Here is a 19,433-nt window from a genome sequence, read left to right on the forward strand (position 1 = left end):
CCTAAGGCCCATCTAGAGCTGGGATTGGGGAGGAGAAGCCATGGTCATCTAGTCCCTACTAAAATTGAGCCAAATAACAAGCAATTGTTGCGGATGGGGAAAATAATGAGTATATTTTTAACACAAGCCCCTGACATCCACCGCAGGACATACAACAGCCACTTGCTGCCCTCTGCCCTGCCTCACAGAAGCAGCTGGTCTGTTCTGGGGAAGGTATATCCAAGCACTCCACTCTGGAGACACTCTGTCACTCACACTTGGGACAGCTCTTCCCTCCACTCTCAGGAAGCAGGCCCCCCAACAGCTGAGCAGTCAGACCTAAACCAGAGAATTACAAAATGGGTAGGGCTTAGGACCCCTAATTAACAGATGAGGAAAATAAGACCCAAAACCAAAAAGCAAAGTAATGACAAAACCAGCTTTGGAAACAATGTTTTTTTCTTTGTTTTTGGTTCTGGGGATAGAACCCAGGGCCTCCTACATGCTAGGCAAGCGCTCTGCTACTAAGATACACTCCCAACCCAAACCAGATGTCTTGAATCTGACACCCTGTCATTAAAAAATGTGCTGTAAACATCTGCTCCTTATCAGACACTGGGTCCCTGGAAAGGTAAAGATTATTGAAGTGGAAGGAGAAAGACCAAAACAAAACTATACTATGGCCAGGTGAGGTGCATAAAAGGAGCAAGATCTCCCTCCCATTGGCCACCTGGGCCCAAGTCTTCCCATCAGCATCCAACACGAAAGCATGCAGCCAGGTGCAGAGAGAAGGTGACCGCAAAGGTAGGGGTATGGGAGCCAGGTGACTTTCCTCACCAGGGGGTGGGTGCAGGTGGGGTAAAGAGCTGGGTCCTGGGAGCTAAGAACGCAGGCATGGAGGAGGCCAACCACCTGTCAGTACTAGACAATTGTCACAGTGATCACTTAGCTGGGCTGACTGGCCCATGGTAAGGCCTTACTAAAAGCAATGGGGCAGAAGTGATAGGACAGGAACAAAAATTTCCATTTGATGAAACTCCACTATACTCTACATAACTCTAGTCCCCTTGGGAGTTCAACACAGCAGGTAAGGTGACTGCCGTACTCCAGGTGGGGAAACTGAGACCCAGAGAAGTTGTCACCAGTCCAAGGTCATTGAGGTTGAATTGTCTGAGTTAGGATTCAAAGTCACTTTGTTTCTAAAAATTATGAATATTGGGCCAAGAAAAGTGGCCCGGGAAGAATAATCTCCTTCCCATGGTTAGGGCTGAAACAGATCACCATGAGCTAAGGATGGGACGAAGGCGTCCAGCTAGCTGCAGAGCTGGGGTCACACAGCAGCTGGACTGGATCAGGTCTGAGGGCTAGGGCTGCAGGCCCAGGAATAGGAACGAGGATTCCAAGGGACTCAGAGGAAGGACACCTGGCTATTTCCTGCCTACTGCCTGGAGCAGAAAGAGGACGTAGTCAGGCCTAACAGGACCACAGTGTGGAGTTAATGCCAGAAACTGCTCCTCTTCTTCTTCTCCCTGGAGCCAGGGTTGAACTGGGTCTGATGATTTCACCTTTCTCTGTCCTCTATGGCATCGTCCCACACAGAGCAGGGTGATAAATAACAATATAGGCTAGGCTCCCATAGATGAGGTTTCCCAGAGGTTAAGGGACCACCTGGATTCCACAGCTGGTTCTGAATGGGGGAACCTGGCCTGGATCCCACAGTGACAACTCCTATCCTATCTTGGTTCCTTAGCCTATTTCTCCCTGCCCATCCTCTGGCTCCTTTCTCAGGTCTACTGGACAATGGTCTGGGTTAAGTCCACCAACTTTGTTCAGTTTGGACTCCAGAAAGGAAGCTGTCTGATGGGATCTGGATTTCCACCCTCAGAGCACAGACTCAATCCAAGCACCTAAGACTCTGCAGAGGCTGAAGAGTCCAGCAAGTGTCCTCTGGTCATCAACATATTGGAGCCTTGCCAAGGTGGCACCAAGTCAAAACTTCTGCATCCCATCTGGCCAGAGCAGCCCTGACACTCAGCCAGAAGCAGATCAAGTCTTTAGGACCAGGAGGCACCTACTCTGCATCTGTGCCACCGCTCCGCCCCAAAGACACTGAGAACAAAAGGACCTAGATTTGCACACAATAATGATACAGAGCATTCTCCCACACTCTCCTCATTCCACCCTCAGAATGGCCCAGAGAAACTGGAATAAAAACCCCCATGCTCCTGATGAGGAGACCAAAATCCACCAGGTCATAGAGTTGGCAAGCGGCATGCAGAGAGAAGAGGTCATGGCCGAGAGTCAACCCCAGTTTTTCTGAGTTCTGGTCTTCATCAATCTCTCCCCTGTTGTCCAGATGTGAATCTATGCTCCTCTGGCCAAAGGACCGGGAGGGTTTCCAGATTCACATTCACATGAGAAAAAACATCTGGCTATTTCAGCCTACCCAGGTCCACACCAGAGTAGATTAGCTTGCAGGATGGGTGGTGGGGACTCATTGTCATAAGAGGTTGCCTCAGGTCTATTCCCTCCTGTCTGACTCTCCCAACTCAGGTAGAGTTCCTGTGTCAGCCAAACTGGAAGTACACCTCAGAGGACTGGCCAATATTTCCCTGGGTGCCAAGTCACTCCTAGGCAGCAAGAAACAGAGACTTCCTTGACCACATTGGACTTCTAATCTATCTTAAAAAATGGCACCTCCCAGCCTGGTGCCCACAGGGGAAGTGTCCATACATTTAGAAATGCAGGCTCCCCGCTGGTGTTGAGTGCAGTGTGTGTGCGTGCACACGCATGCGTAAGGCACACATGAGACGAGTCTGCCTTGCTGAGGGTTTTCATTCAGTGGCTAAAAGCTCAGAAAGGATCCGGCAAGGATTTGGAAGGACAAAGCAAGTCACCAGGGCCTCTCACAGTCCATGGTTCTCAGAGAGGGTCCAAAGCAGGACAACCCCCAATTATGAAGCCATGTGTCTGCCCCAGAGGCCCCCAGATGAAGATAATGTCTGCATTGTCCTAAAACCACAGGGCTTCCTCACAATGCCCTCCCCCATTAGGGTCCAAACCAGAAAAGAAGAGCTAAGATCCTGGACATTGTCTTATAAAATCACCCAAGTAGGGCTGGGGAGATAGCTCAGTCAGTAGAGTGCTTGCCTTGTAAGCACAAGGCCCTGGGTTCGATCCCCAGCACCGAAAAAAAAAAAAATCACCCAAGTAGCTATGTAGTGGGGAGGACTGGCTCAGCCCCAACCAAGGCAAAAGGATGGGCCCCTGCATGCAGTGGGGAAGGTGGGACACCTACCTGGACTTCCCGTGTGTGATAGGCGATGATCAACCCCAGCAGGATGATGGTGGATAGACTGATAAGGCATTTCAGGGCCAACGAAAACATGGAATCCTGCAGGAGAGATAGAAAGATAATTACGGAGGGCCAGGAAAGGCATCTCACTTTATTCTGAAGTGGTTCATAGAGGAGGAGGGACCATCACCAGTTCCTCCTGGGAGCAGGGTGGACCACAAAGTTAGCCGGAGCCACAAAAGAGTCTTGGACACTGCCTGGACCTGCGGTCTCAGCAGCTGCCCCATCTGAGCCTCCACTTCTGAGGGTGAGATCATATCTGCCTTCCCAGGTGGACTCTACTTGGCCATGATGTATGATGTTTGTTATACATGGTTAGATTCAGTTTGCTGATGTGTTATTTAGAATCTTTGGCCTCCATGCTTGTAAGTCATAGGAACGTAATTCTTTTTTGTGCTGCCGTCATATGGTTTGGGCATCAATATCATGCCAGCTCAGGTCTCTGTTTTCTCTTAACGAACCTGAACTATAGGATTTCTGAAGTCTTTTTCATCTCTGATAATGCAGAGTTCTTTCAGGAATTAATTAGAATGTCCTGGCAGTGGCTCCCATCTCCTGGCTTAGGCCAAGGGCAGGGAAGGAGGTAAGAGAAGTAGATGGAAAAGTGGGGTGAGCACAGGAGCAGAGAGGGGTCCAAGGCAGGGGAGGGCCCTGGGGGTCCCTCCTGCTAGGGATGGGGAGGGGGTGGTCACATGGCCTTCATTGCAGCTTTCAGCCCCAGGGTGGCCTAGACAACCTGTAGTCTTGGCTTAGGAGTGTGATTTCTTGGGCCAATCTGCTGGTCCAAACCCTGACACAGCCACTTAAAGCTGCATGACCTCAGGCCACTCTCTCTACCTCTCTGCACTCAGCTGCATACAATGGACTGATTTCATTTTCTACCTCACAGGGCCATGATGAAAAAGAAAGGGGCAAGTATGCGGAAATTACCCACAACAGTGCCTGACTGGGTAAGCACTGGCCACCATTTTGTTCGCTTTGTGTCCACAAACCAGCATCTGGGTTAGGATTTGGTGCACTCCTGAGCATTAGGAATCTGGAAGTACAGTTGGCTCTCAGGCCCAAAGGAAGACAGGAACACAGCCCTGAGCAAAAGTGGTGATTGATCCTGGCAACATTTCCAAGTGCTTGTAGTCCTGAAAGGTGCATGCCACCTAGGAAACAGCCTCTGTCCTCAAGGAGTTAGTGATTAGACCAGGTGCAATCTCCATAGCAGTTTACAAAGTGGTTTCACATAAACATCCTCACAATAACCTTTGACCTTTATTATAGGTGGAGGCCCAGAAGGGTGAGCCATATATGCCAAGAGTTCAAAGTCAGAACCTCTGACCTCCAGCCCAGAGCCCTGTTCACAGGCACTATGCCCACTCTCCAACAGGAAACAGGAGAAAATGTGAAACATTCTTTAAGCAGGCCTAAATGACTGCTTAAGCCAACAAAGGACCAAAACATGGTCAGATAAGTGTCATCTGTTCTGGTTTTCTATAGCACAGCAGGACAACTATGATTATAACCATCTATGATGTATTTCAAATTTAGTAGAAGAGTATAAAAGTCAACACATAGAAATGCATAATGTTTGAGGAGAAAAAAATGCTTATTACCCTGATTTGATCATGACACATTGAGTATATGTGTTGATATCATACTATAGTATGATAGACATGTATAAATATTATGTCTCAATGGAAGGTATTTTGAAGGTTGATATGATTCATTGCCAAGGGAGATCTATAGAAGAGCTAGGAGAGTTCAAGGAGAGCAACACCACTGTGGACAGGTCAGAGAAGGCATTCAAAGGTGGATGTGAGAGTTGGACATGGTAGCATATGCCGTAATCCCAGTGACCAGGGAGTCTGAGGTAGGAGGATCAAAAGTTCAAGGCCAGTCTGGGCAACTTATGAGACCCTGTCTTTAAAAAAAATATGAAAAGGGTTGGGGATGCAGCTCAGTAGTGGAGCACCCTGGGGTCAATCCTCAGACCACACACACACACACACACACACACAAAGGTGAATGCGAGTGTGACTGAGATCTGCAGGATTAGGAAGTGTTGTCTCACATTGCAGCCACTGGTGTAAGAGGAGGGCTTGGGACTTGAACCCAGGATTTTCAGATGCCCAGGTCTGTGCTCTTAACCATCCTCTGTGGGCTGAGACAGAATGAAAGCAGCTCTTCCTGATCCCTATCCATCTCACCATTCATTTCTTAGATTCAGTTATCAAGGCTCACTTGATAGCTAGCCCTTGGGGTAAAAGGAAGAACTGATGAAGTGACTCATTGCTCATCCACTCACTCTTACAACAATTTCAACCACTTTTCATTTGTTGAGCACCTTCTACATACCCAACAGTGTACTAGATGCTGTAGAATGTACCAGAAGCTTCTGATCTTGCTTATATACAAACTCCAACTTTCTACACTGTGTGGGGTGGTTCAGCTATGGAGAAAGGTCCCCAGTCTGCACTGTGCAAAAGATGGTCTAGGGCTGGGGGTGCAGCACAGAGGCAGAGCACTCTGGAGTTGGATCCCCAGCACCACTAAATAAATAAATAAATACCAAGAGATTGTCTAAACCAGTTTTCCTTTAGTCTCCTTAATGCTCTACAGTTTAATGAACAGCAGCCTGCTATTACTTCCACATTTGTCTCAAGGGGCGCAGATGTTTTGCTGGCACAATGAGAACACAAAGATATAGAACCCAGCTCTGGCCTTCGAGAAGGTTCTGATCTTTAGAAGCCCTACTTGATGCTGGAAGTACCCCTTCAACCCCAAGACAGAGCTGGAGTTGAGGAGAGCAGGAAATGAGTTCAGAGACACTCAGACTGTTTGAAAATACAATGAACCTCCCTGCAGGAAGGGATGGGAGCAGCTCATGATGTTTTCCAGCCAGAAGTGACCACATTCTTCTCAAAGGGGTCTGAAAGCATCTGGGGTACATCACACCTACCCCAGGAAAGGGTTGGGATCAGCTGCACATCTCAACCTCTAATGTATTTCTTTTGGCAGAAATGAACTAAAATCAGAATCCAAGTCTATTTCCATCATTTTTAGAGGAAGAGGTGAAGGGAAAAGGGCCAGATACTGTCTCCTCTCCTTTAAGCCTCTCCCATTTGTCCAAAAACTTGAAGACTTTTCATTAAAAGGCAACTCCCATTTGCTTCTTGGTTTTAGCCAGTGCAACCTCCTTGCCCAGCTTCATCCTTTGCGGGGAACAAGCTGTGAAATGGATCAATGGAGATACTCGATACTTTACAGATTTCCTTGCATTTCCCATCACATGTCAATAAAAAAAAATCACCCTTTTTTTTATATCAGGAAAACATGTCCAAGTAGTCTGGCTGGATCAGAAATATTTTTCATTTAAGATGTTCAATTATCATCTTTGCTGTCTGAACTCCAGTGAAGCTTAAAATTGATAGGGTTCTTTGGGTGATAGTAGTGACACAGGCTTTGTAGTTAGCCACCACACACCACATGGTAGGGCACCTACCACACCTGCTGTGCCCCAACTCATTCCTTTAAGAACTAAAAAAAAAGTCTCATGAATCGGGGAGGGAGTCCTGTAGCCAACGGGTCAACCTGTATCCCCTATGACTCAGCTCTTTTCAATGACAATAATAATCCTTCATACTCAAGGATGCATAGGAACTATTCCCATTTGATGAAAGTCATAATTTAAAGCCATTTATTCCTAACGGTTCAAGAATATTCGAGTGGTTCATTCAATCTCAGCCCAGACAGTGATGAAACACTACACAGTCACTGAAAGACACTTTTACAGAAAATATTTGAGCCCTGTGTGGTGGCACACACCGTAATCCCAGAGGCTCAGAAGGCTGAGGCAGGAGGATCACAAGTTCAAAGACAACCTCAGCAATTTAGTGAGGCCCTAAGCAACTTAGTGAGGCCCTATCTATAAATAAAATTTTTTTAAAGGGGTTAATGCCCCTGGGTACAATCCCTAATGCCAAAAAGAAGAAGGAGAAGGAGAAGAAGAAAGTATTTGAAAATAGGGGAAAATGTTGGTGATATAATATTAAATGAAAAACCCTGACCCCCTAACAGTATATGTAGTATATTTCCAATCATTTATTTTTTAATTTTTAATGCAGAAAAAGACTGAAAATATATAAACTACCCTGTATGGTGGGGATATTTTTCTTATTGTTTTTTAAATTCTGTCCTCAAATGTTCCACAATGAGAATATACTATTTTTATAACCAAAAAAGTTTGTTTGTTTTTCCAACCCTGAGCCCTAGAGTGCTAGGAAGAGGTTTCCATGCAGATGGGGTGATTAATCTTTATTTGTCATGTGGCAAATGCCCTGCCTTGAGTGACTATGGGAATGCATGTGAGGCTCCCGTCCATCCTTGGGATGGGGATAAAAGGTCTGAGACTCCAGGTTCTTAAATACCATTTCGTTTATTTGATGCCCATTTCATGCTCTAACAGTCACTATTCTCAACTCACAGCAGGAGAATATACAATCATGCCAAGTGGAGACAGGGGCCTCTTGTAGCCAGCCCCTGGGGCTGAGCCGAGGGTTTCACGCCCACCTCAGATGACATTACGGCTTCACAGTATAATAATATTATACTGCATGACCTCCATAACCTATATGATGCTCTAAATACAAGAGGTGCTTAAAAAGTGCTTCTTGAAAGCACTTAGTAATAGTACTTTTATTTTTACCTAACACTTATTGAGTACTCCCAGAATAGGCCCTCTACACACTTACGTTAGATCTTCCCTCTGTATATTGAGTTATAATATCTCCATTTTACTGATGAGAAAACAGAGAATTGAAATGACTTTTCCAAGGTCACACAACTAACCCAGATTTTAGCTATAGACCAGATTTTTCTATATACCATGCTTACTCCCTGTCTTTAAGATGTCCCAGGCTGCTGGGCACGGTGGCACCTGCCTATAATCCCAATGGCTCAGAAGACTGAGGCAGAAGGATGACAAATTCAAGGCCAGCCTCAGCAACTTAGCGAGACAGTGTCTCTAAATAAAAAAAAATACTTTAAAAAGAGCTGGGTTAAGTGTTCCTGGGTTCGAATCCTAATACCCAAAAAGAAAGATATCCTAGCTTCTTTGTAAGACAATGTGTTCCTGTCATCCTAGAGAAATCTGGCTACACCCCTGGGGTGCTTCAGAGGAAGTTCCTAGGAGGATAGAAAGTTGAGCCTCATTCCTGGAAGAAGCTCCCATCCACATGGTCCTTGTTCTGATCCAGGCCATGAGCCAGGACTCCACAGATTTCCCAATGATGACAATGATCTATAATAAAGTACAATGATAGGGGCCTACCATGCAAAGTGGGCATCATCAACCCATTTAACAGAGGAAGAAACTGAGGCTCCGAGAAGTTAAGCAAGTTATCCAAGGGCATGATCAACAAATGGCAAAGTCGGGATTTGAAGAAGTCAGATTTTACACCTGGATCTATCTGCCTCCAGACTCCATGACTTACCAGAGCACCAATACCCCCAGCTGGCCCTCCTGCAAGCCTGCTGGCCCTCCAATTTCTGCAGTGAAGCTTCTTAGAGCTGCTCCAGTCCTTCTTCCCCTGGAGGCTGTACAGAGTGTGATGGAGTATGTTCCCCTGCTGCCGAGCCAGCCATATAAATTGCTCTCTTGGCCTGTCTCGTAGCTTCCAAAGACAGGCCAAAATTGTAATGATTACGGTAGATCTTCCCAGAGACTCTGAAGTTCTAAATATGTTTTATTTTTTGCAGCCTTGGAACCAACATAAAACTCTACTTGGGAACTTAACTGAGAAAAGAGTGTGTAGGCTCCATCCTTGACCAAGCTGAGGACCTCTGAATGTGTGTGTGTGTGTGTGTGTGTGTGTGTGTGTTTAAGCACACATATGTGGTCCATTCACTGGCTGGAACCCCCAAAGGGAAACAGGCGACAACATCTAGAGTCTGTATTTACTGAATTAAGGTCTGATGTGCCTTTCTGACATCACTGTTTTGTGAATTCAGTTCAGGAAATAATTGATTTAGAAATCTTTTCTGTTTAATAAGGTCAACTTTTCCTTCAGTTTCATGGAGAGCTTCCAAAATTGATTGATATTCAGCACCAGCTTAATACTGTGGTTCTGTAATGGTTGTCCTAATTAGACACTCTTGCTAATTAATGCTACACGGATTAAGCCAGTCCCTCCTCCACCGGCAGGGAAGGGACATTCCTGGTTGCTGTTCTCCAGGGAGACCTGGATCAGGGGCTTTCACGCCAGTGCCCAGTCAGGGCCGTGCTCCTCCCTGTGCTCTCATCCAGCCCCTTCCTGGGATCTCCACTTCAGACATTCCCCCTCGTGTTCATACCCTAGCTCAGGCTTCTCCTCCCAAGTCCAGTTGCCTGGTTTCATCATGGTCATAGACCCTACCACCATCCTCAGAGCCACTTCCCTAGCTGGCTCCTACCAGAATCCTATTTGGGGCACTCACGGCCTGGATTGGAGGCTCAGGCCCCTTATGTCCTGTCTTCCTGAGAATGGAGCAAGCAGGCCCGTTGTTCCATGGGACAGGGGTGGGCTCTGACTCTTGACAGGCCTGAGAAGGGAACTCTAAGCACCCCTGCTTCAAAATAAGAGACCTCTAGAGGAGGGCCCCTGGACTTGGCTTCAGAGGGTGCAGGTGGCCACAGCCTCCTCTGGTCAATGCCTGACCTCAGACAAGTCCCTTCATTCTTCCATACCTCAGTTCTCCAGGGGAAAAAAAGACTGGGACTAAATAGTCCCTGAATTCAGCTGAGTCTCACAGCCTATGGCACCAGGTGCAAATGGGCCATGACACATACAGGTCAAAGGGACATTCCAAACACTTCTCTTTTACATTAATCCCCCTCCCTGCATTTCTATTCATGATAAAATTGTGGCTATGAAGATCAGCCACAAAACCCACTGATGCCATCTTCTCAACAGACCATGGTGAGGCTCCTGTTTTCAGCCATGAAGACCAAGGAGGGTTTTTGTCATCTCTTTCTAACATGGAATTTGAAACCAGACGACCAGAATTCAAATCATGTCTTTGCCACTTATTAGCTATGTGACACTAGGTCAGTCACTCAACCTCTCTGGGTTACTGATTCCTTCTCTGCAAACCAGAAATCCTCACCTTTACCCACAGATGTTGGAGGCTGCATATGAGATAAAGCATATAAAAATAAAACATTATTTTTCCATGTCAAGAAATGCCCCTATTCTTCAGAGGTCAAAACCCTTTCTCTTGCCACACAGATGTCAAAGGTGGGAAATAGCTGCTCCTCAGTTCAGAGCTGTAAGTACACCTCCTGTGTCAGCATTCAATGGTTTCAACAATTTACAAAGATACCTCCAAGCATTTTATAAAGACACCTTTGACAGTCTACAGTGGACTCATTTGCTCATTCATACCACATATATTTACCTAGCATTTGTGTGCCCAGGTACTGTGCTGGGAACTTGCAAAATGCCAGGGAGTCCCCACCCACTCCATCCCAACGTGCCAAGCCTGAATCTTGCCCAAGAGCTCCCAGAAGCTCACCTCAAGGGCTGCTCTCTGTACCACCATCACCCCGTCCCATTATATTCCACACCTCTCCCCAAGGGCTCGGTCCTACACATAGCACAAGGCAGTGAACAGGCAGGAGGGGACCCTGAGGACAAATCAGGGCTGTAACAGTTGAAAATGGATGAGAAGCTCAGACTGCAGGAGAAGACCTGCAAGCAGTTCCTCTGTACTCCTGGCTGGTGTGTGGCAAGGACAAAAGGAGGTGGCCCTGGAGAGGCAGCTGAATCTCACCCTGATCCCTCTATCCCAAGAGTGAAAGGTGATCACCAACCTAACAGGAGGGCAAAGGGGCTCTGGAGCACTGCTTCTTTCAAAGATGCTATATTCTGAGGACACAGCTTGTGTCGTGGGCTATGCAGAGAAGCTGGGAGAGCTTTTCATTTCCAGCCCCTGCCAGAGTGGGACCAGCAGGCTGGATACTCAGGATCCAGGCTCCAGGCACATTTTCTACCTCCCTGAGCCCCTCATGTGGGATATGATGTCTTTACTATAGGTCCCAGCAGTTGCAGAAGGGGCTCGAACTCATAGCCACCTTTTCTGCATCCGACTTGCTTCTGTTCTGGGCCCACTCCACCCCACTACTGGGGACTACTCGAGGCCTATTCCAGGTGGCAAAGAGCTGGCACCAATTCATCCACTCTCCTCTCAGTCCCAGGCCCAGCAAGGTCATTATGCACCAGTTAACAAGTGTTAGGTGGGGGGTCTGATCTATCCCCAGGAGCAGATGGCTTCTTGGGGCCCCATTTGAAATACTCCCCAATTACCATTCTTACCTGAGGTCCCTATATCCATCATCTCAGCTATGAGCTGTCATTTGCCTAAATTATTATACCAAATAGAACCCCAGTGTCAAGCACCCCACTGGCCTGTGCTGGGCTCTGTGCCCTTCCTGATGCTGACCACCCCTGGAGTCAGTGTCCCTGTCAGCCCTGTCCCTGCTGGGGTGACCAGAGCACTTACCACCATCTAACCCCACTATCACACTGATGTCATTCATTGTCACTCCCATCAGAAAGCAAGCCCTAGAAGGCAGGTGTTTCAAATTTCCTTTGCTCTATTCTATATCCTCATTCTGAGATTACTGTCCATAGTAGGTCCATAAATATTAAATGTTGATATTTGAAAGAAGGGAGCAAAATTTAGAGATATGTCAAGCAGGTAAACACTTCTAGCCTGAATATCCAAATTCAGGAACACTAAAGGGAGATGACTCAAAGAACCACTAATGGTCTGGGAATATAACTCAAAGGAAGAGCGCTTGCCTGGCATGGGCAAGGCCCTGGGCTCATTCCCCAGTAACAGACAACTAACATGGACCACGCACTTGCCACGCATCAGGCACTACATTCACCGTGTTATTTCCTGAAAACAGCTCTATGGGCCTGTGGTACAGATGAGGACTCTGAGACACAGTGAGGGTTGATCAGTGGCCCACGGTGCCTAGGCAAGGAAGGCGGAGAGGCTGGAGTCAGGCCTGCACAAGACTGACTCAAAGATCTGTATTCTTGCAGCCAAAGTTCGGGGGCAATCTTGTGACAACTTGGGAAGCAACAGCCTTCCTGGGTGGCACCAGGCCCCAATTGTGCCACCATGAAACCTCAGTGGCTTAGTGGCATGGGGGACAGTGAACAGCCTGAGGTCAGGGCTGGAGGTTTGTGTCATCACGGGAAGTGTGGCCAGGCCTAGTGAGGCATGGGAGGCAGACAGAAACTGCTTGCCGAGTGAGGGAAGCCAATGGTCTCAGAATAAAACTCATAAAGTGACTTTGGCCTGGGGCACTTCTCTGTGGCCCTCATCTTTGTCACTTCCAGAAGGAGAAAGGAGCTGATGTCTGAGGGACATCATGCAGTTAATAACAAGGACATTCAGGTCTCAGCAGAGGGTGGCCTGGTTATGTTTAGTGAAGCCAGCGTGACGACCAGGACACCAATTAGGAGGAAATGATCCTCCCCAGGCCCTGGATCTCTCACTGCGCCATTGATGCCCTGAGGAAAGCAAGAAAAGGTCACTTGGGAGACCACACTCCCAAAATATCAAGTTGCACGAGTCACCCCTTCAGGCCACAAACGTAATTGCAATTAAGGAGATGGTTTCCTTTACAAGGTCCGGGCAGAGGGGGGCTGGCATATCATGAATTCCCTACTGCATGCTTGCTTGTAATTTATTTTCCTGCCCCACTTACAATATTGGCAAAGATTCCATGCCATTCAGTCAATTCCATGGGCCAGGCACTGTGTTTAGGATGGGAGGTGGATATACGCATGATCAGATCTTTTGAAAGGCTGTTCAGGGCTTGCTGCTCCTAAGGTGGTCAAAAACTGGCCCCCTAAGACTCTTCCAGACACGAAGCAAGCACCTGTCAGATGTTCATGCATGGGAAATGATAACTCCAGCCTCAAACTTTTGAGCTCAGTATGAAACTGGAGGGTTTGTGTCTCCTCCCTCCTGGGAGTACATAGGCAGGATAGAAGACCACCAGGTACCAACTGTCCAGGTCCTCGATCTGAGGGATTTTCACCCTGACCCAAAACAATTAACTCATATCTCCGAAGGTGAGGCCCAGACACTAAGCTTTAAATAAAGATTTCTGGTTCTATAAGTGCAGACTGGGAATGACAACTGCTGCTCTCAGGCACGAGAAAGAAGACCAGAAGGTGGGGGCTGCCATCGAAGCCCTGAGACACCATCAAACAGATGGTCATACACATAAACAATGAGTCCCTGAATCTTGGACTTGGAAGAAAATTAAAAGCCAGATAGTTGAATGGCCATACTCCCCTATGTAAGATTCCTGCCATGTGATCATCCAGCCTCTGCTGATTGCCTGCAGAGAGAATGGGAACTCACTTTCTTTCAAGGCAGTCCTTAAGAGGTTCTACCATGGGTGGCTTTGACTATTTTTGGTACTGAGGATTCGACCCAGGAGCACTTTATTACTGAGATACCTCCCCAGATTTGTTTGTTTGTTTATAGATAGGGTCTCGCTAAATAGTTGAGGCTGGCCTCAAACTTGCAATCTTCCTGCCTCAGTCTCCCTAGTTGCTGGAATCGCAGGTGCACACCACCTTGCCCAGATGGTTCTGACTTTTCCACAAATGTGCCTTCAGCCGTCTCAGGTGCTTGGCCAAACAAATTCCTCTGTGAAATCCTGATCTATGGCATCACATGTGTCTCTGCAAATTTTCTCACCAAGTGAGCAATGCCACCCCATCCCTACCCCCACCCCACCCCCACTCCAATACAAACACTCATTAAATTGTTCAAAGCCAGGCCTGGAGGTGCCCTTAGAGCTCAGCTAGTCCCCCATCCCTTATTCTATAAGAGGACACTGAGCCCAGGGAGGCTGGCTTTCCCCCTGTCAGACAGCAGACTGTTTTAGAGCAAACATTAGAACCCAGGCTTGGGGCTTCCAGGCCAATGCTCACAGGGGCAGGCAGCCCTGCCCACTTGGTTATCCTACAATAGACACTAAACTCATCTGTTCTCCCAAAGTCTGAATCCCCATCCTAGAGTCGCCTTCAGATCTGTCACCTGGTCACTTTATTTCCTTCTCCAACAATCTGCTGCTGATATCTTTTATCTTCCTCCACTTCTGAAAGTGAGTGCTCTTAGCCAATCACCAATTACATTGCTGCAGTGGTGTCAGAAAACCCCTACAGCCATAATCCCAGCCCTACACCTATAATCCCAGAGGCTGAGGCAGGAGAATCACGAGTTCAAAGCCAACCTCAGCAACTTAGCGAGGCCCTAAGCAACTCAGCAACACCCTGTGTCTAAATAAAATATAAAAAAGGGCTGGAGATGTGGCTCAGTGGTTAAGTACCCCCTGGGTTCAATCCTTAGTACAAAAGAAAGAAAGGAGTGGGAGGGAGGGAGGAAGGGAGGAAGGGAGGAAGGGAGGAAGGAAGGAAGGAAGGAAGGAAGGAAGGAAGGAAGGAAGGAAGGAAGGAAGGAAGGAAGGAAGGAAGGAAGGAAGGAAGGAAAGTCCCTACAGCCTTCTCCAGCTTTGATGACTGCATTCCTAATACCATACATCGTTTCTGAAAATCCACACACCACACCTTCATCTTGGAGGTGCATACAGAAGGTCTCTTGTCCCAGCCCCAGTATTCCTCCTGCCAGCCTGGGGGTACAGCTATAGAACAACTGAACCTTCATGCACCCTCCAGATGTGGCCCAGCCCTGCTGCAAAATTGCAACTATTCACTGCTCCCCTTGCCAGGGTTATCATCCCCATATTTCATCCACATTGCAAAACCCCCCATTCTCTTAAGTGTTCTAGGCTATTTAAAACAAATACATGTGCTTTCTGGATGACTTGCTCTGAAGTAGTTGATGCTTTCTTATTAAAACCTATCTGCCCCCCCAAACCAATAAAGCAGCAGGAAATCGATTGGCTCTGCAGGAATCAGTGTGTTCCCAGCTAGAAGAGGTTCCTGACTAGCAGCCAGCCAGCCCAACCGGACTGGTCCCAGGCCTGGCTCTACTGCACTCCAGTCATTTGCCCACCACACAAACACACACACACACACACACACACACACACACACACACACATACACACACAAGCAGGATTCCCAGGTTTCCTGCAGGAGCTGTGGTCAACTAATTACAAGGAGCTGGCTGAATTCATCTTTCAACAGCTATGACTTGAAATAAGACTGTTGATTTGTACCCCCGGTGGCCACAGAGAAACACAAGTTAGTATCAATGACAGAGTAAGGCCTGCAGAATACCCCACTCCAATTCACAATACCCTCTTTCCTCCCCGCAACCCCTGCTTCCACCGGTCTGCACCAGAAGCTGCTGAGGTACCAGAAGCAACACCAGTGCCCCATCTGCACCTTCCAACCTCATCAGAGAATCCCAAGGTGTCTCCCAACCTGGGAGACAAACCCATTTCCATCCCCACTCTGGGCAGAATCATCCCCCAAGTCTGGCAATGTTTGGGCCAAATGAAAATTTTTAAGATACTCAGAAATCACATATGGTGAGAAAAACAACTGCCTGGCAGGCTCCACCAATGTCTCTGAAGGCTGTTCTGGAGTTTCCCAGATAAAGACCAGCCCCGTCTGTTTCTAGGCTTCTGGGAGTTTCTTATGTTCTGGGGGCAGCAGCATCTTCGTTTCTCTTCTACACCCACGGTCTTGCCAACAAACGTGAGGCAGCGAGTCCTCTCCACCATGCTTAGACTTAGCTGGAAGGCCAGCTCATTCAATGTCCCCATTTTACAGACAAGGAAACTGAGGCCCAGAGAAGGGCTCTGTCCTACCCAAGGACACACTCAGGGGTACCATTGCCCTAAGTCTCCCAAGGGTCAGACTGGTCTTTTTCCCAAAGACCCATTGTTCCTACCACGAGGCCCAACACTCCTGAGAAGGGCAAGACCCCTGTCTCCAGCTTCTGCAAGATCTTGCTTCAGGTTTGGAAAAGGAACATTTCTCCTATGGCTCATTCAAGGGCAAATCGGGAGAAATAACAATCACCTACTCCAGGTTCTCCATCTTCCTTTCGCTTAAAAACACAAAAGCTTAAACATAAATAAAGGGAAATGGTCTGGAAAAATAACCAGTTGGCATGAAACAATTGGCATTTCAGTGCTGCATAAGAAGTAGAAATTCTGTTTTTCAGAAACTCAGCACAGCCGTGAGTTGTTAACTCCTAACCATTTGGCACGGGCTTTTCAATTGTTTGGATGTGATGGATGATGTTGATAGAAGTGGCAGAGACCAAACACAAGCTAATAATAGGCTGGACATGGTTACTTTTATAACCTCCCTCTCACACATCCAAGTTTCTGGCACCAAAATGTTGCCAACCTGCCTACCTTTTGTGTTGAGCACCATCGATGCCAGCAATGGAACACCACACAAGCCATGTCACCTGGCCATATCCGAGAAAGCTCATTGGAGGGCCCAGGAGGACGGGGCCACAGGCCGTGAAGGCCGCTGGCCTGAGCAGAGCTTTAAGGGGATGCAAGGCATGAAGTTTCTTGGGTGCTGACCCTGCCTCGTGTACAGATTATCCACAGCCTGGGAGAGTCAAGGAATCTCTCAATTCTTCCATGTATTTATTTTATCCACTTCCTTCCTCCCAGAACTTGAGTCATGCGCATCTCAAGGCAATAGCTTAGTGCACCTTGATTGGTTCCAGTTAAAACTATTTCAAGAAAGAAGGACGCCCATTGTTCCCCCAGAGGGCATTGCTTCTGGGAACTCTCCAGACTCAGACTCTACAAGGGTTTGTTGAGGACCTGCTACATGACAGGCCCTGAGTTCATCCACCCATTTCTTCAAGTAATCCTCATAAAAAAGAATTAGTGTCCCCGCTTGACAAGTGGTGAAACTGAGGTGGTTTATACATTTTGCTAAGATCACATAGCTTGGAAGTGGAGAAGTTAAATTTAAAACTCAAGACTTCTGATTGCCCAAGACTGGACAAGTCCTGGGCAAAGTCCCTGCTGAGACCTGCGTCCCATTCTCTCCATGGATGCGAATATTTGCTCCCCTTCCACAGAAGCCAGCTTCGCTGGTCCTTCCCCTCTGAGCTCCATTTGTTTCCACAGCTACAGAGCTCCTGATCCCAGTCATCTGTCCTCTACCTGCACGGGGTCAGCCACCGAGAAAGCCAGGCCAAAGGCTACAGCTGGCCAACTTGGCTCCATCACCATTGTTAACATCTATTAAATGAGAGCAAAAATCCTTGCTTCCCAGGGTTGATGTGAGGAAGAAAAGACAATGAATGTGAGAACAGTCTACACATAGGGTGACAGGACATCCCGTTAGCCCAGGAGAGTCGTTAGTGCATGTTATCTGGCATGATTACTAATATGACACTCTCAGAAGAAGACACTCTTCTTCTGAGAATGATCCTCCTATACATTCAGCATTTGCTGACTAAGGGTCCATGAGAATCAGGGGCCCCTCCCTGCCCTTCTGCCCCATGTCTCCCAGAGTCCATACCCCATTTGGGGGGACTGCAGTGTCACCATTAGCAGACCTTTGCCCATCCTGTCCCAACCAGGCCCATGGACAGGCATCATTTTGCTAGATCAAAGCAATTATTAGTAGACACTATTTTTAGCAAGTCAGTGTCACAGTGCCTAGATTAATTGCAATTATATGTCACTCCTTTAAAGTTTATTCCATCAATTACAGACAATCACAGTCATGTGCCCAGCCTGCTTTAACCCTTCGCGGCTTGAATTTCTCAGCACAGAAGAGGTTGTACCCACAGAGAGGGCTCATTATCATAATACACTTGCTACTGAATCATCATGTCCTGGACGTCAGTTTAGGGCTTTCCTGTTTACAAAGCATTTTTATGCACAGTTTCCTATTTGATCCCTGGGAGATAGGGGAGAGCCACTCCCATCTCACCGACATAAAAACTGAGGCTTAGCATATTTAAGCAATTACCCAAGGTCACACAGAGAAAGTCCCAGTTCTTCTAACACTGTGTTGCCAGAATATTTCCAAGTCTTCTTTACAGATCTGTGAATGTGACCTGCATGAGAGTTCTAAGATGTGACCCTCTGGTTTCTGTGGTCTAGCATGACCCCATGGCCAGGAATATGGGACAGCACCCAAAGGTACCTGGAGGCAGGCCTGCTAGGGAGCCAGCCAAATACATCATATGATTGTGTTTGCAAGACAGAACAGTCCTTTATTTACCTTGAATGTTTCAAGTTGGTTTTCTAACAAAGAAATGGGGGGAGAAAATTCCAGAAGAGTGTGTCCAGATCAAAAAAATATACAAACATGGAAACTCAGAACCTTCTATCTGCCAGCTGCATGTTGGAACAGCTGGAATTTTCCCCCTTCAAGTGAGGCGACAATAGGGCTCCCCAGAGGCCCATCAGGTTGTCTCTTGGTGTTGAGATAGAAACTGCAGGAACACCAGGTCTTATGCTTTTGTACTCTTTATTTGGGATCCTGCCCAAGATCCACAGACCCTGCACCATTCATAGGTTAGTTCTAAACAGATCTCTGAGATCTCTAGTCCAAAGCCTCAATTTACAGATGGGGAAACTAAGGCACCAAGCAGAGGGTGACCAGGGCAGAGCTCAGAGAATGCAAGCCTTTCTCTCCTTTGATTCTTGCTCTGAGTCTCCGCTGGGAACTGGGGCGTTGCCTGGAGAGTCTCTCTCGTGGGAAAGTTTGCTGCTCCTTTTCTTCCATCTCTCTTATTCTCCCTCCGCCCTCGTCTCACTGTCCTCACCCACATTTCTTCCCTCTTGCACTATTTCTGTTTTCTAGGAACAGGCTTTCAGATGGCCGGCTGAAGAACAGAGGCATGGCTGGGCACAGTGGTCCTCCCCTGCAACTTAGTGACTCAGGAGGCTGAGACAGGAGGATCACAAGTTCGAGGCCAGCCTGGGAAACTTAGACCCTGTCTCAAAATAAAAAGTAGAAAAGGCTGGAGATGTAGCTCTGTAGTACAGCACTTCTGGCTTAAATCCCCAGTACCAAAAAAATTTAAAAAGACCAGAGCTCTGAATGACACTGCTAGAGCCCCAGAGTTCCTGCAG

General features: G+C 47.4%; 1 protein-coding gene across 3 annotated transcripts in view; it reads right to left on the minus strand.

Annotated features, from left to right (window-relative positions):
• KCNN3 (potassium calcium-activated channel subfamily N member 3) overlaps positions 1-19,433 on the minus strand; it is a 160,098-nt gene that overhangs the window by 109,275 nt on the left and 31,390 nt on the right. For all 3 annotated transcript variants that reach the window (XM_079117535.1, XM_079117534.1, XM_079117536.1), the window contains exon 2: positions 3,278-3,373. In XM_079117535.1, the coding sequence (XP_078973661.1) occupies positions 3,278-3,373 (96 nt within the window). The remainder of the gene's footprint in view (positions 1-3,277; positions 3,374-19,433) is intronic.

The sequence above is a fragment of the Sciurus vulgaris genome, assembly GCF_902686455.1.
Source record: "Sciurus vulgaris genome assembly, chromosome: 1".
In the NCBI taxonomy this organism is placed as follows: Eukaryota; Metazoa; Chordata; class Mammalia; order Rodentia; family Sciuridae; genus Sciurus; species Sciurus vulgaris.